Source organism: Empidonax traillii, unplaced genomic scaffold (genome assembly GCF_003031625.1).
Source record: "Empidonax traillii isolate 1590-97213 ecotype Southwest subspecies unplaced genomic scaffold, ASM303162v1 scaffold232:size1090087, whole genome shotgun sequence".
NCBI lineage: Eukaryota > Metazoa > Chordata > Aves > Passeriformes > Tyrannidae > Empidonax > Empidonax traillii.
Window position 1 is genome coordinate 38,943 of NW_020955425.1, and position 15,776 is coordinate 54,718.

General features: G+C 42.1%; 2 protein-coding genes across 3 annotated transcripts in view; one reads left to right on the forward strand and one right to left on the reverse strand.

Annotated features, from left to right (window-relative positions):
- Positions 1–310: 310 nt before the first annotated feature.
- Positions 311–10,825, reverse strand: SPRYD7 (SPRY domain containing 7). The gene is made up of 5 exons (XM_027888143.1): positions 10,683–10,825; positions 9,355–9,471; positions 6,349–6,515; positions 4,584–4,686; positions 311–1,407 (listed from the first exon to the last, which is right to left on the reverse strand). Exons 1-5 carry the CDS (start codon positions 10,786–10,788, stop codon positions 1,310–1,312), a joined length of 591 nt encoding a protein of 196 aa, XP_027743944.1. The 5' UTR covers positions 10,789–10,825; the 3' UTR covers positions 311–1,309.
- A 120-nt stretch (positions 10,826–10,945) lies between these two features.
- Positions 10,946–15,776, forward strand: part of TRIM13 (tripartite motif containing 13) — a 12,463-nt gene continuing 7,632 nt past the window's right edge. Inside the window, exons 1-3 of one of the 2 annotated variants that reach the window (XM_027888124.1) lie at positions 10,946–11,172; positions 12,938–13,104; positions 15,695–15,700. The gene's annotated coding sequence lies outside the window, so the exon portion shown is untranslated. Of the gene's footprint in view, positions 11,173–12,869; positions 13,105–15,694; positions 15,701–15,776 lie in introns of those variants that run through there. The other variant, XM_027888126.1, reaches the window with a different exon arrangement.

The window sequence follows — 15,776 nt, forward strand, 5'->3', positions numbered from 1 at the left end:
TGATAAAACTGCAGTCTAATCTCCCGAGTTTTATACCTTAATGCTGACAAGGGCATCATTCCTTTCAGGCTGAAAAGTTTTACACAACACTGTCATGTGACAGCAAGGCTAAAAGAAAGGAAAACACAGGCCACAGAATTAGGAACAGATGCAGTAAATCCTAAGGTGAAAGGCTTTGAGAAAGCTGTTTATATTTGAAAATTTCAGAATAAGGTAATTTCTAAAAATATTTAAATAAAATTATTTATGCAAACGCATTAACCCAGGAAGAGCCAAAACCAAAACACAAACATTCAGTATGAAGATTTTCTTTTTTACAATAAAAATTCTTCTACGAAGTATATTAAACATGACAAGAGGGGAAGAAAAGCATCTCACAATGTATATTCCAGGGCATCACATTTTAGAACAATGTCTTTGCCATTTATAAATGATTCATGAAGAAATTAAATACGCTATTCCAGAAGAGAATAATCTAATTTACAGTTTAGATGTAAGGCTTCACCATAACATCTCATACCCCTCACCTAGCTCTTTGCATACCCAAGTTGAGCTGATCTGTACTTATACTCTCCTACCAGAGTAACCACAGCATGGTGGCCCTCAAAAACACAAGGAGTGTTTAGGTTTACTTTTTAAGGTTCAGCAAAAAAGTATTACTAGAAAATATTCTTGGTTTTTTTTTTTTTTTTTTTTTTTTTTGGTCACAATAAAAGCAAATGAAAAGCTAGGAGAAATAGGTGAATTGTATTTGCTGGTCTAAGATTGAGGGAATGGATTCATCTACACCTTGCAAAACAAAAGTATCTAGCTTCTAGTTATGCCATTGTATTATTAGTCGTTATGCACAACTGGGAGACTCCAGATCACAGACTAGAAACACAGTGCATCCTTTAGACAAATTACATAATTTCTGTGAGAAAAAAAGTTGGTGGAAAAAAAAGTCATGAGAACTATACATCTCCGTAGCTATCATATGCATAAGAACTATTTGTCTTACAGAGCTCCAGTTCATTCAAAGTACTGAATGTAATACTGACGGCAGTAACATCCCTTAGTCTCCTTATGCATCAAGTACAAATCGGAGAAAAACCCTGCCCCAAACACTCATTTTCAATCACAAAACATTGCCAGAAAACTCACAGTTGCAACACATTTACCTGGTGTTGCAGTTAACATATTTATTCTGCAGACAACAGTCACAAATACTTACTAAAAATACAGATATGTTTCCTGAAAGTAAAGTGAAGCTTTAAAATGACAAAGCTTTTGTAACAGTGCAGGGTGCAAATTTTCAGTATGAAGACATTCAGAAGATTTGCTGCTCAAAGAGGATCTTTTCAAACCCTGGTGGAGGTGTATGGTAAAATTCACTGAACTGACAATCCAGAATGGCACTGTCATCAACTGCAGAAGAGAACCAAAAAGAAGGAATTAGAGAAGGAACACTTACAGTTTGATCCTCTATTACACCATCTTATTAGGTTGTATCCTACGATCAAACCACAGAGAATTTCTTCAATACATTCATTACATATATGCAATTGAAAGAAATCTCTTCAGTGAATTTGCTAGAGCCCTACACATACCCCAGGAGAGCAAACCATCTTTTTTTTCTGCTGCTTACTTTAGTCTGTAATGGTCCTTGGTGAAGTCAACAAGAAAGCTATGCCTGTTTTCACTGGGAGTGTTAGCAGAGCTTCAGGCTACTCTCTCCAAATTTTCTACTCTATTTCTCCAGAAGTCTACAGAGTAAGGACACTACTAGATACACACTGCAGGGATGTCACCTCGTCAGGTGCATATTTTTCTGTCCACTTCCTGATTCTGCTGGAGTTTCAGCTGTTTATCTTGGGGTTTTGGAGGTTTACAAGGTTTCAGATGTCTGCATTGGTTGGTGTCAGACCATGTGTTTTAACATGTGATACAAAGAGAGCTGCTTTGACTGCTTCTGAAAAGTGGGAAGGTAATGTTCTTTTACAAAACTTCTCCTAGCTTTGGACTCCCTGCAAAATTTAGCTACCTGCAACATTACTTTCAACGTAGAATATAAAAAAGAAACGACTGAGTATTTTCAGAGCAAAGCTTTGCTGTACTTCAGCAGCAAACTGAAATATCCAACCAATCAGAAAAGCAAAATCCCTTTCAAAGACAACTTCTGAGATGAACCTGGCACACTAGCAACATTAGTTCAAACCAGAAAAGCTTCATCTCCGTGTTTTGGAACTTTGCTATCTCAGAGCCAAGGTCAGAATTTTTCCCTCCTAGGTTCAGTTAAAATTCATATTAGTGTATTTGTACAGTTCTGTAGTACTTCTGCAGTGTTTGCATCTTGCTTCCATGAAAGTGCCTGAAGTACAGTTGCGTACTCTTTAAGTCCCTTTTTCTCTTTTACATTCTCAAGCTTGACACTGCGTTTGCCTCATCTACCATGTTTCTTTTAATAACATGTCTATAGCTCTAGTCTGAATAGGGTAAATGATGCTCTATGGCCAAATCCTTCCACATGACTAGAAGCTGTTCGTTTACATTAAATTAAGGACATTTATGTTAAAGTTAAAGTAAGTACCGCACAAAGGCAGTCTGCAGGCTTCAATTGTTACAGCCCTACGTAGGAGACATGATAATTATGATGAAATTATGCCCACTTGTGGAAGATGATAATAAGGGCCTGGCAGTAAAAGATCACTGCATTCCCCAGGCATAGGACTTCCTTAGTCTGAGGAAAAAAATGGTTTACAGCAGGCTAAACCTACATGCTACCAAATGTTTTCTGAAAGTAATCTTCATTCTTCACGCTATGTAACACCCCTACCAAAATACAGGGAAGATGCAAAGATGAGTTCCCACACAGCAGCTCTCCTGCTGCTCATGAAGATTTTGCACACGGAGCTGCCACAGCATTTTAGCAGCGCCATCACGTGGCTTAAGAACACATCACGACATGACCATATAAAACAATTTCCACTCTAATGGCTTGGAAATACGTAATTCGTCGGCTACATTTATAGACTTCAAAGGCTCTACAATGCATCTGGAGTATTTTCTTCCTGTTCAAAAAATTCAGTATTACAAATGTATCAAGATAGAAATGGGAACATGCCAACAGTTCATTAGGAATGCACCATGAAATAAAAAAATTATCCCCATCACATAGCTAATGGTATCTCAATAGCAAAATTATTTTGGAAGGGGTTACTACTTAGATAAGGCTCACATAGGAATAAAGATAAACTGAAGATGCAGCTCCTGGAGCAGGTCCAGCAGAGGTCTGTGAAGAGGATTAAGGGACTGGAGTGTCTCTCTTACAGGGAAAGGCTGAGGGAGCTGGGCCTGTTCAGCCTTAGGAAGAGACAATGGAGAGGGACCTCATCCATGTCTGTAAGTATCTGAAGGGAGCCTGCCAGGAGGATGGAGCCAGGCTCTTCTCAGTGGTGCCAAAGAGAGGAGAGTGGGGACAAGAGATAAAAAGAAGAAACTGACGCAGAGGAAGTTCCACTTGAACACCAGGAAGAACTTCTTTACTGTGTGGGTGACTGAGCACTGAACAGGTTGCCCAGAGAGGTTGTGGAGTCTCCTTCACTGGAGATATTCAAGAAACGTCTGGACACAATCCTGAGTAATGTGCTCTAGGGGACCCTGCTGAGCAGGGAGGTTGGACCAGATGACCTCCAATGGTCCCTTCCAACCTGACCCCTTCTGTAACTCTGCCATGGCTGTAGGTGTAATAGTGGAAATATGGTGAGCAATTATCAGTTTCTGTAACTTACATGTCAATCTGGAGAGGAGCACTGACTATGCACTGAGCTAGGGGAAGTGCTGCCTTACAGATGAGATGTTAAATTCTGACTGCTTGGGAACTACAAAATTACCACAAGCTTCTGGAAGAGTAAAATTTTAATATGACTTGGCCAAATTCCAGCTTCCATAATTCTTTTTTTTTTTTTAAAGTGCCTAGGCAGTGATTAATTCGATATGGTATTTGTTTCCTGTTCAAAATTGCTATGTTATATTCGTGCTTGCTTGCAAAACAGCTCCCATAAGTTGCTAACCAATTGCTGGATTTCAAAACTGGGCACAAATTTGGTGTAGCAGCAAAGAGCTGCACCACCACACAGCAAGCAGCTGTACTGGCACTACATTAAAGTTATTACTGTCGTAAGAAAACACAAACAGCAATTCTATTCCTATGTAACACTGAATGCATTTATGAAGTATGTGATATTAAAAGGCACAAATTACAAGCTTCAAAGGTAAATCAGATTAGATCACGAGTCTACGCTAGTTCAAATCTGTTGCTTTTCTTTCACAGTTTTTTTACCTGGCAACTTTTAGACTGAGTGCAGCAACATCCCAGCTTGCTGGATGTGGACAATGTGTTTTTTTTCCTACTAAGCAGTATTAAGAATAAGGTGAAAATATACTTTTCTAATTTCCTAGGTTTGCATTTTCATGTAATTAATTGTTGTAGTTTTCAAGAATAAACAATTGATGTGTGTGTTCCACTAAAGTGAGAAGAAGATGCGGCTCACAAGACAGAGTACTGTCCATACTATGAAACAGTTTGAAAATCTCTGACTTACCATAGACCACTGGATAGACAGTCCCCCTGATTCCTGAAGCTGGACAATGCATGTTCTTCCCATTTAAATATACATTTAATTCTACATGGTCATATGTAATGCCCTACAAAATAAAGAAAATCAACAAAAAAAAAGCATCAACAAGTTTATACGCATAAGACTGCTACTTAATTTAGCTTTCTTAGCCACAGGCAAATCTTAACACGGTTATGAAAACCACAGCATCCTAGAAAATCTGACTTCATTCCTGCAAACAATTAGAAGTTAATAAATGACTTATAACATCTGCATTTTCAAATAGTCAGGACTCCTTAGCACCCACTCAGTTTGGAGGCAGCACAGTACTATGCGCTGCACGTTGCATCTTACTAAGTTTACGAAACACATTTCCAAAGTGTTCTTCACTGTGTTGGAGACACACAAGATTTTCAATGATTTTGAATATTAGGCAGTTTGCAGTCTTCTTGTTTATATCTTCTCATGGAAATAACTCGAAGAAACAGTGATGCTATGAATCAAGTTTATCTTTCCATGCTTCCATAAAGGAACGTCTCTCAGCTCATTTACTCTGCCGGCAGCAGCAGACCGTGGTTTCATACACAACACTAGAAATATGCTGACTACGGAGCAGCAAGCAAACACTAACAGGGTAATAACTTACTTATCTGTTAGCTAAAGGATTTTTCTCACTGCTTTGGTATGGCTGAGTGTGACAATTTGTGCTGTCATTTAGAACTTCAGAAATCTATTTTCGTGACAGAAAATAAAATATAAATAAATCAAAATAAATTGAAATTTATGGAAACTGGGGAGTAAGCAGCAACACATCAGCTACTTTTCTGTGTTTAGTTGAAGCTACACAAGTTGACCAAAAACTGAAGCAGTCTGCAACTCTCCAAAAAACACTTTCAGAAGGGGATTAAAAGAACAGCATAGCATCTGTGGGTAAGCATGGCGATGTCAACCTTAGCTGTTTGGAGTTTTTAAGGATGACATTTCTAACCACTGCTACATAGAGGCAAGGTTACACAGCGCAAAAAATTAGTGGTGATAAATGGTCTAAATTTCACTGTGTTGCTCCCACGTACTTTTGAAAATACATCTGTAAAAGGACATGGAGGAAATAACGGTCCTAAAAACTCAACTCCATAAACAAAGTAATCTTAAGATTTTTTTGGAATAGTAAGGTACAGAAAAAAAAAAAAAAAAAAGGATTCTCCATTTTCCCTCATTCTTAATCATTTTCCCAGGGAACATTACCACCCTCCCCACTTAATATCTCTTTTTCCCTACAAAAGTTTTGTTAAAAACCCCAATTAATTTATCACCTAGGACCCATCTCTGCTCTGTCCTTCTAATCATTAACCAGTTAGCTATGAGTTCAGCTGGGCGTGGTGCATAGCCACGCAATGCACTCCAGCACGTTATTTGGTCAGGGAGGTCCCATCTCAAACAGTACAGGATCCTTGTGATGGGAGTTATCTGTCAGGTAGATACTGCAAATGAGCATTGAAGACTACTTCTCAAACCCTGGTTAACTCCGTCCCTCGTTCAGAACATATCAATACCTACACACCAATCAGTGAAGTCCACCAATATCGAGGCAGCTGCCCCGTTCAAAGACAACGGGAGTTTATATCAGCACTTTACACACAGAGAGATGCAAGCCAAACAATTTGACTGAAACAGTCAGTATGACCACAGGGCTGTAAATAAGAGGCATTCAGTAGCAGCTGAGGAAGTAACAAAGCCTTAAGAAACTCACCACCACATCGCCCTCCTGAGGAAGGTTGTTTGCTGGTAGCCTACTTTTCTCCTCATTGTTATAGTAGAGAGCTCCATCATTTCTCATCACCAGGCTGTGGACATCCCGACCAAGTGGAATTTGATTCAAGTTTGCTTTCTGGGTTGCAACTCCAATACCCCAAATCCCTAAAATGTGACAGTAACACAGTAAGGAAAAAAAAAAACATTCTTTTGAAGACTATCTGACTGAAGAGGACAGCATAAAGAATTTTAACTAGTACCATGGTGGTACTATCAGTAACTATCTCCTGGAAATACCAGAGCTGTTGTGGGTTAGCTCTGGTAGGCAGTTAAGCACCATCCAGCCAATCACTCCCTTCCCCCCACAGGCCCCAGTGGAACAAAGAAAGAGGAAAGGAAGAGTAAAACCGAGAAAACTTGTGGCTAAAGATAAAAATTATTTAATAAGAAGAAGAAAAAGAAGAAAAAGAAATCAAACCAAAGTGATGCTATGGCAATCACTCACCACCTCCCATGGGTAGACCGATGCCCAGCCAATTCCCAAGCAAAAAATGGCTAACCTCCGTAAATCCCCTCCTCTCCCATTTTTTCCTGAGCATGACAGTATGTGGTATGGAATATCTCTTTAGTTAGGTTGGGTCATCCACCTGCTTAAGTCCCTTCCCAACCTCTTGTGTAACCCTAATCTTACTCACTGGAGGGGCAGAGTGAGAAAGAGAGAGAAACAGCCTTGATGCTGTGCAAACACTGCTCAGCAATAGCTAAAACATTAGTGTGTTATCAGCATTGTTTTGGTCACAGATCTAGAACACAACACCACAGCAGCTGCTGTGAAGAAAATTAACTCCATCCTAGCCAGACCAAGTTCAAGCAGCCACAAGAGTGGCATCTATCCTGAAAAAGAAGGATCCAGAGAATTGTAAAGAGCTAGCTAGATCAGTCTTATGGAAAAAGAAGAAAGTGTAGAAAGTATAATAGATCTCAATTTGGTAATGTTTTTGAAACTCATAAACACTGAAATAGTCAAATGACGAAAATACGGTCTAGACAGTTACAGCAATGTGAAGGCACGAGTGGTTAGAAAACTATTCCAGGATTACTCATCAGTAGCACCCTGTCAAATCAAAAACGATGACTCAAGTGTGGTTTGAGGTTTTGCATTGAATGCACAAGGTCAGATACCATTCTGTATTCTTTTTTTCATCAATTATGTGGATAACATGATGATGTGCTTATTAAACATGCTGCCAATCCCAACCTGACAGGACTTCAAGCTCTTCAGAGGACCCTCAAATTTAAAATGATCCTAACAAAGTGGTTAAGAGGCCTGAAATAAGAAAAAGTTCATCGGCTTTTTATGAATTACAAAGAAGAGCAGGTAAGCAAGAATAGTAAATGGCACAAATATAGCAGTGGCTTGGCAACTGGTTCACAGAACGTGGTTTGGGGGTTTATCACAGAGCACATGCTGAGCACGAGTCTGGGCCCTGCTGTCATGAAAAACTGGATGTGCGGCATGTGTAAGGCAGACATACTGTATGTACAGCAGATCAAGGACATCCACTGCTGCTGCAGCTGGAGCAGAGCATCCATTTTAAGCATCATATCCCAAGACAAATTAGGGCAATTAGAGATATTGCAGAAGAAACAACAAAACCACTCAAAAGTGTAAAAATTTCATCTAGAAGAAGACAATGAAAAAACCCCAACAAACTGGAACTGTTTATTCTCCAGAAGACTAAAATGAGGCAAGAAATGTAAAAAAAATTAATTTAAAAAGACAAAAATTGCAGAACTATTTATTCTAACACTTACATGCCCAGAATGAAAAGGGCAAGAGTGTGATTATCCTTCAGAAAACTTTCCAGTAGTCAGGGTGAGCCCACAGATAACCCCGAACAGATTGTTCAGGGACATTTCTGGAAATCAAAGATTTTCATTAAGTCATCTACAGTTCTCCTGCCTTGGGGCACAGGAATAGATGAGACATGGCTCACAGTGACCAGGAGAGTTTACTGCCCGTGTTTCTCAAGTGTAAGAACATGGATACCGTATCTGTGTGAATAAACACCATATATGAACAACAGCTGCAATGGATTCTTCCCCCAACATAAAGGACACAAAAACTTAATACTGATATGGGGTTACATGTAACCTAAAACTAAACAACTCATTTGACTGCAAGTTGCTGTGGACAGACCTGTGTTCACACTGCCTGCACTCTAATCCCAACTGAATGCAAACAACCCTTACCCAAAACATGTCGGCACCAAGCTCCAGCTGGTATCAGAAGGCCTGGCTCTGGACTAGCATTTACCTTTTTCTTCCCTCCCACTACACACTTAGGGAAAGAACCGCTTCCTTTTCACGTTGCCTATTGTTTTTAAAAATACAGGCTGATTTTTAATGTCAGAATACAGGTAAGCCAAGCCTGGAGTGCTTTCTGTACTAGTGAGGCTGACTACATCAGTAAAAGCAAAAAGAAACGGTGCTGAAAGGCTCCTCTAGATAAGGCAGTGTTGGAACAAGTGCTGCACATTTGATTTGAAGAGCAAAGGGTAGTACAAAGTGTGTTACCCTGGCTTGGGCAAACACAGAGCATATTAAAAGCAAAGGAAGGCAGACAAATAGCTGCAAATACCACTGGATAAAATGCACTATTTAAAAAAAAATTCATAACTACAGTGTTTTATGGGCTCATAAGCATCTATCTAGCAAGAAACATTTCTAAAATATGCCCACTGAAAAACATGCATTTAACAGCATACAAAACAATGTGGGGATTAAATATTTGCACTTTAGTAATATACTTACCATTCTTTTTAGTATTTCAGAGTCATGGTTAAAAAAAGATTAAATTTCCTTTTATGCCATGACAACTTATACCACTCTCCAATGTACACAAGTTCAAGGATGCAATTAAAAAGATGCATGTGTTGAACATTTGAGATACGACCACCAGCAGGCTTCCAAGTTTAAGGTTGTATATTTTTTGCTAACTAACCTGTGGACTGGATTTTAAACTCGAAATAGCTCTTGTTCTGATGCAAAGGTGCATTGGCTAAGCAGCCTCCTGTGCCACATATTCTTCTGCCATTTTTAACAATGACAACATCTGTTCCTGCAAGAAGAAAAACAACCAAGCCACAAAACTTCAGAACATTTTTAGAAGTCTGGAAGCAGCCCTCAAAGCCCTAAACATTGAAAACAGTTTTTGTTCTTTCTGCCCCAAGTACAAGCTTCATTAGTCTGTAAGAATTATGATGATGGGCCACACTTTGAAGTAAGAGAAGGAAGGCTGTTTACAGGCTAGTTCATCTTTCCACTAGGGTTTATTTATTTAAAATCTATACGCTGATCTAATTTTCACCTCCTGGGCTTTACGGCACCATGCTGATTACAACTTTTGCTTAACCACATCAGAAGCATAACTTACAATTTAGTCAGAAAGGGTTCACTGTGAGACCAAAGCCCTGTACTCTGTCTCTAACATCGGAGAAAAAACATTCTGCAACAAGAAGGAAAAGGGTAGAAATGATTGACGGAATTGCAAGTCATTCTATGCAATAATCCTTTTATTCGAAACGTGCCTGTCAATACAGAGAGAAAAAAAGGGAGTTTTCCTTCTCTGTTGTAAGACTTCATCTCTAGGCCCTGTGGTCAAGTACATGGGAAACAGTTGTTAATAACGATGCTCAAGCACTGGACTGTATCCAATCCATTTCTCCTAGCTCTTTCCCCAGGTCTGGCGCTGCTGGCCCAGACCACTTCTCTCCTCAACAAAGCCTGGGCACGGTTTTGTGGCTAGCTCATCCTAAGGACAACGCTCAAAGGAGCGGCATGGACACGACTCTGCACGGCCTGGTTCCTTCAGCATCTTCACTGCCATCACTGGAGGTGGAGTCACCGTCCCTGGAGGTGTTTAAGGAAAGACTGGACGTGGCACTCAGTGCCATGGTCTAGCTGACATGGTGCTGTTCGGTCATAGGTTGGACTTGATCTCAGAGGTCTTTTCCAACCCGGTTGATTCTGTGAATTGGTGAACTCGTCCCCTCGGCTCTGACCCGGACCACCCTTGTCGGGCTGCCTGTCCCCCTCGGACACTCCCCGAGACCGAGGCGCACCCCCACATCCTCATTGTGCTGATCAGTTTAAGCCAAAGAGAGGCTTTTTTTTTTTTTCCCTCTCCCTAAAAACCGCCAAATCCTGCTAAACAAGTCGCGAAAAAAGCGACTTTCCCAGCGGTTACCCCGTGCCGCGCCCCGGGGCTGCGGCCCTGCCCGTCGGGGAGCCGCCCGCCGCCGAGCGCCGGCCGTGCCCCGCCGCGCTCACCCATGCGCTGCGTGTCCAGGTGCACCGCTGGCATCTCCTTGAGCGGGATGTGCCCGGCGCCGCCATCGCGGCACCACGAGAAGCAGCAGAACACGGAGGCGGCCATGACCGGCCGCACCCGCCGCGCCGCGCAGGCGCAACGGCCGCCGCCGCCCCGCCCTGCCCGCCCCGGCGCGACATGGCGGGCGGGGAGAGGGAGGAAGGGAGGGCCAGGGTTTGAAAAGCAGCGAACGCAACGTCAGAGCCCCGTCTTTCCTCTGAAAGGGGAAATTTAGTGGAAAGGGAGTGCAGCCGACAGGCTGCTGCTCTTCTTTCTCGGCGGTGGCGTGAGGAGACCGCCGCAGTCTCCTAAAGGACGGTTTGTACGTTTGTACGTGTACGCGAAGGACAGTTCACGCACACGGGGAGCACTGATCGTGAGGGGCAGGTGGTAGGTATCGCCCCAGTGAACTTCACACATGGAAAGGAACTCCTTCGTGGAAATTTACTGGTCGGTTATTCCCGGCGCCAAGTCACAAGAATCCCAGTTATTTCTGTTGCCTTCCTCCCTCCCCCTTCCCTTTTTTATTTTTCAATTCTGTCTTAGAAAAGTCAAAAGAGACAGGGCTCGCTGAAGTTAAAGGTTTGCACAGCCGGGCCTGGCAGGTGCACCTTTGAGCTGCCCTTTCTCCTCAGCTTCCAGACATGTCCAGCTATAGCGAGCTTTAACCCTGAGTGGTTTGGGCACTGTTTGCTTCTAGAGTACTTGCTCATCTGTTCAAAAGCTTTAATAGAGTGTATTTCATTATTTACTTGGTTAAACTCTACTGCAAAAGACTGCCACGGTGAAAAGCCAGCATGCTAGTGTTGCACTTACTGTTTTTTTTTTTTTTTTTTTCAAAACAGTTTGGGACCAGATTTGTGTCCATTTCAGAGGCAGAGTGCCATGTAATTAAAAAAGCTGTAGCTTGTGGCCTTTGGATTATACAAGCATTTCTACACCCATTTCTGCATCCCTACGTCACACACAGCATTCAGAACAGGGGCTATAACAAACACAGTAAATAGTGATAAGATGGCTATAGAAGCCCACCTGTGCCTACTTCACATTTTTATTTCTCTACAGAAAAATATCCAATAAATGTGCCATTAGCTGCTGATCTAGATTGTTTTGCCAACAGCAGGTATTTTTAATACTAACATTTAAAAGCTTATTTATCTCCAAACCAGTTTGGAATGAAATTGTTTCTTCAGCTGTTGTGTTATTTTGTGGTATATTACCTAGAAAGCTCCCTTAGCATTTTATTACAGTGTAAAGCACGATGCAGCTAATGTAACCCATGTGGCACAATGTTATCTGCCTTGAGGGCTGGGGGGGGGGGGGGGGGGGGGGGGGGGGGTGGTTAAAGCAGATATTCAGAAATCCTTGTTAAAAAAAATCTTCATAGCGAGAAATAATCTTACTTGTCTGGATGGGTTGTATCAGTTTCACCCCCTTTCCTTGAAACATGAGGTGAAGTGCTGTCTTTCTCAAAATTGTGCCTAAAATCAATCTGATTTTAAGGGCAGCTTTAATATATACTTCCTTTTTTTTATTGGACTTACTGTTACAGCCCATAAAAATTTGGGGTCAAGAACTCACTTCCTTAAAATATGCCAAATGGGATTAATATTGAACTTCCAAAAAAGTAAATATTAGGTGGAAACTGATGTTTATTTACTTCGTATGGAGGGCATCGGAATTCTCACTGGTAGCTTGTTGTTCACATAATGTAAATCACTGTGGGATTTTTATTGCCTGTCACTCACTGTGGGTTTGTTACAGTAAATGCTAAATGACAAATGTTAATATAGTTTTTAAACAAGAAGGAAAACCAATTTAGAAAGAGACTCAACCTCCAGATGATGCCCTGTCCCGTTTTTTTCTGCGTGCCCCCTTAAGTCCCTTCTACTCCAAAACGAGCGCTGGCAATACAAACACATCTCGCCACATGAAGTCAGCATTGCCAAATGTGTTGGACTCAAGGGTGTGAGGCTTTGGGGAGCAGTGGCTGGCCATGCCTTCCTGCCAGTTTCCTGCTCCGCTACTTTCTTAACTTGAGAGGCTGGTTTTACAGGCCAGCAGGCTGCAGCACTCGCGGGGCAAAGTACACGCCACAGCTCAAAAACGTTGCTGGTGCTGCTTTGGAGCACGCTGACTCCAGTGCCTGTGTGCTCAGAAGGCAGGAAGTCTCGGGAGACCAACTCATCCCTGCGCCTGCCCTGTCTCCCTTCAGATGGAGAGCCCAGAGCACCCTGGCAGCAGGTGGTGACGGCTTGGTGTCACAATGTGCAGGAACAGCAGCAGAGATGTACGTGTGCCCTGAGTGAAGGCTCTGGTGCCGAACACAATCAAGCAGATAACAACGGTGGTGTGGTGGAAGTAAGGCAAAAGTCAGCTGGTAAGGAACATGGCTTATTCATATGCCTTTCTTGAAGGATGGGGTGAGCAATACCAGCAGGATAGTACTGTATTTGTAAATGTGCTTGTCAGCTTGTTTGGAGTGTAGTTGAACACCAAAGTTTTTACAGTGCATAAAGAGCTTCCCCAAGGAAATGAAGATCTGGCCTTCAATATTTAGAAGTATAACTGTGTTTGGTAATCAAGGGTTAATTCAGTTTCTGCCTTCCTTGAATGTGCATTTCTTTCACTGGGGAGGCCAAGTATTTAGGACCCTCCCACACTGGAAGCAAAATTATGCTTAGCATGCCTAAACATGCTTGTTGCTTGCAGGGTTTTGACTTTATTTCCTTGAACGGTAGCAGCACAGACATTTTGTCTGGGAACCATGTTAGTAGAACAGGAATACGACCACTCCCATCCGTTTCACAAAAGCAGATATATTTGGAGGATCTGCTGAAAGAAAATGATTGTCACTGACTTGTTTTATTCTCTAGCTCAGAGCTTCATTCACGAAATACAACTGTCTCTCATTAGCCCTGCAAAGTACATCTACTGACTGCAGACAAGTATGTTTCAGAAAGGTTCTCTGATATGCCAGATTTGTGGGAGAGAGGGCAGCTCTCTCCTGTTGTGGCAGCACATAATACAACAATGTAATACCACATGACTAATCAGTTCTCAGAAAAATAATTCGTCTTCACCCTGTTAGTAAAACCACCGGGACTTGCTTCTCCACTGTCACAAGCTTTGTGGAGGCATTTACACCTGTGAACACCAATGAAAAAAAGTAGTTATTATGTGGGCTGGGGTAGATTTGGTAATGTCTCTGTGCAGCTTGCACAGAAGTAAATGACGGTGCAGGACTGGAAAATCAAGATTTGTTTATTGAAAGCAGTCCTTCCACTCCCAGGGTCAGGCCTGTGGTTTGGAAGATGATACAGACAAAGTCTCAGATGAAAAACAGGTTGCGCTTGTACTTTTGAAATCTTCATTATAATGTATTCTTGTGAGGATCGACATTCTGTAGGAAGATTCTGTTTTATACAGAATCTGACACTTGGCAAATCATAGAAGAAATTATATATGAAAATTAATTTGGTTCCTTGTTGTTCTATTTACTTTGGAGGTCACTTCTCCTCTCCTCTTTATGCCATATAAGCAAAACCTACCAGAGCAGTCACAGACCTCATTAAAACTGACAGGCACTCTGGCCATGCTTTGTTCAGGAAGGAGCAGTTAAGTTCCTTCGCGGCATAAGATAGCTAAAACCTAGAAGCCGCTGCCCACGGCACAGGGCTACATGGCCAAGTGCTAAGATGAGCTGACTCGTATGAGCGAGCACCAATTTGGAGAAAGCCAGAGAGACTTTTCTAGGGACTGCTTGCGAACGCAGCAGCTAGAGCACAGACTGGTTGCAGCTGTGTTTGCCTGTGTGCATGTCTGGGACCGGAAACACCACGCAAGAGCCAGCAGACAGTGGGAGAAGCAGTGGTGTATGGCCCTGAGAAAAAGCCAAGGGACAGCTTCTGGGCAAGCATCCTGGCTAGAGCAGCAAACTTGGACTGCCGCACAGTACTCCCTCCCATTTGCTTCCTCTGCGTGCAAGGAAATGGGACGTGGCTGTACATTCTTTGTAAATAAATAAGATTTTGCTGAGGAGCTAACTGAATTCATCATCGATCCCCTCCACCCCCCTCTGCAGGAAAATCTGGCAAAGTCCTGAATATTAGTTAACCGTGTGGGTCAAAGTTCCGTAAGTAAAACTACTATTACTGCTAAAATAGTCACCAGAGACTCTGCAGATATGAAGGCAGTCTCTGAAATTCAGACCTCAAAACGGCAGTTGCAGTTGATCGTTTCAATTGCTGATGATCCTTCTTGGATTTTTTAGTGGCTGGTATTTCTACAACACATATTAAAAGTAGCTTTTATAAAACAATAACAAGAAACTGCTTTCTCTGATCCCTCATTTGGAATGTTTAATAAAGTCCAGATGTTTCTGTTGAAAAGAAAGGTAGTCAGATGTGATATAGCTGTGAAACGTTTATATATGAGTAAGGTATTTGATACAGAGGGCTGTTTTGAATAGTTTCTTTATTTGTGTTATTTTACAGCGTCTTCTTTTCAAGCTGCTATTGGCATCAATGCTCTTGCAGATTTATGTCCGTTTTTAGGTACCCACAGCAACTACATTGTCCACCTCAAACTGAGGGTATGCTCGTCCCAGCACAGCTGGATAAAGCAGTCTCCTTCCAGAAGTTTCTGTCCTGACACTGGAGTGTACTCTCAGTGTGCTCTGACACCTCTGTAACAGGACATGAAGCCTTAGCCTCCTTCAGTGGGAAGTAAAAGGCAGGTTTGCAGCCAAGAATAAGACTGTAAAATTCCCTCAACTTGCCTCCTCTCCTTGGAGTTTCACCCTAGGAGACAATTGCAATCTGACAGATCTTTGGTAGCATGGCTTCAGAGGTGCCTTACTGATGGGGAATACAAACTTGGGAGAAAAAGAAGGCAGCTTTTAATTCCAGCTACATTTATCAATCAGTTCTTCTCCAGCACAGCACAGCAGGTGCTTGGGGCCAGGAATGAGCAGCTGGTGTGGCCGAAGGGCAGGGCTGTGTTACTTTTGGCAGTAGTGCTGGCAATAGCTGGCTGGAAGCATTTGTGAAATT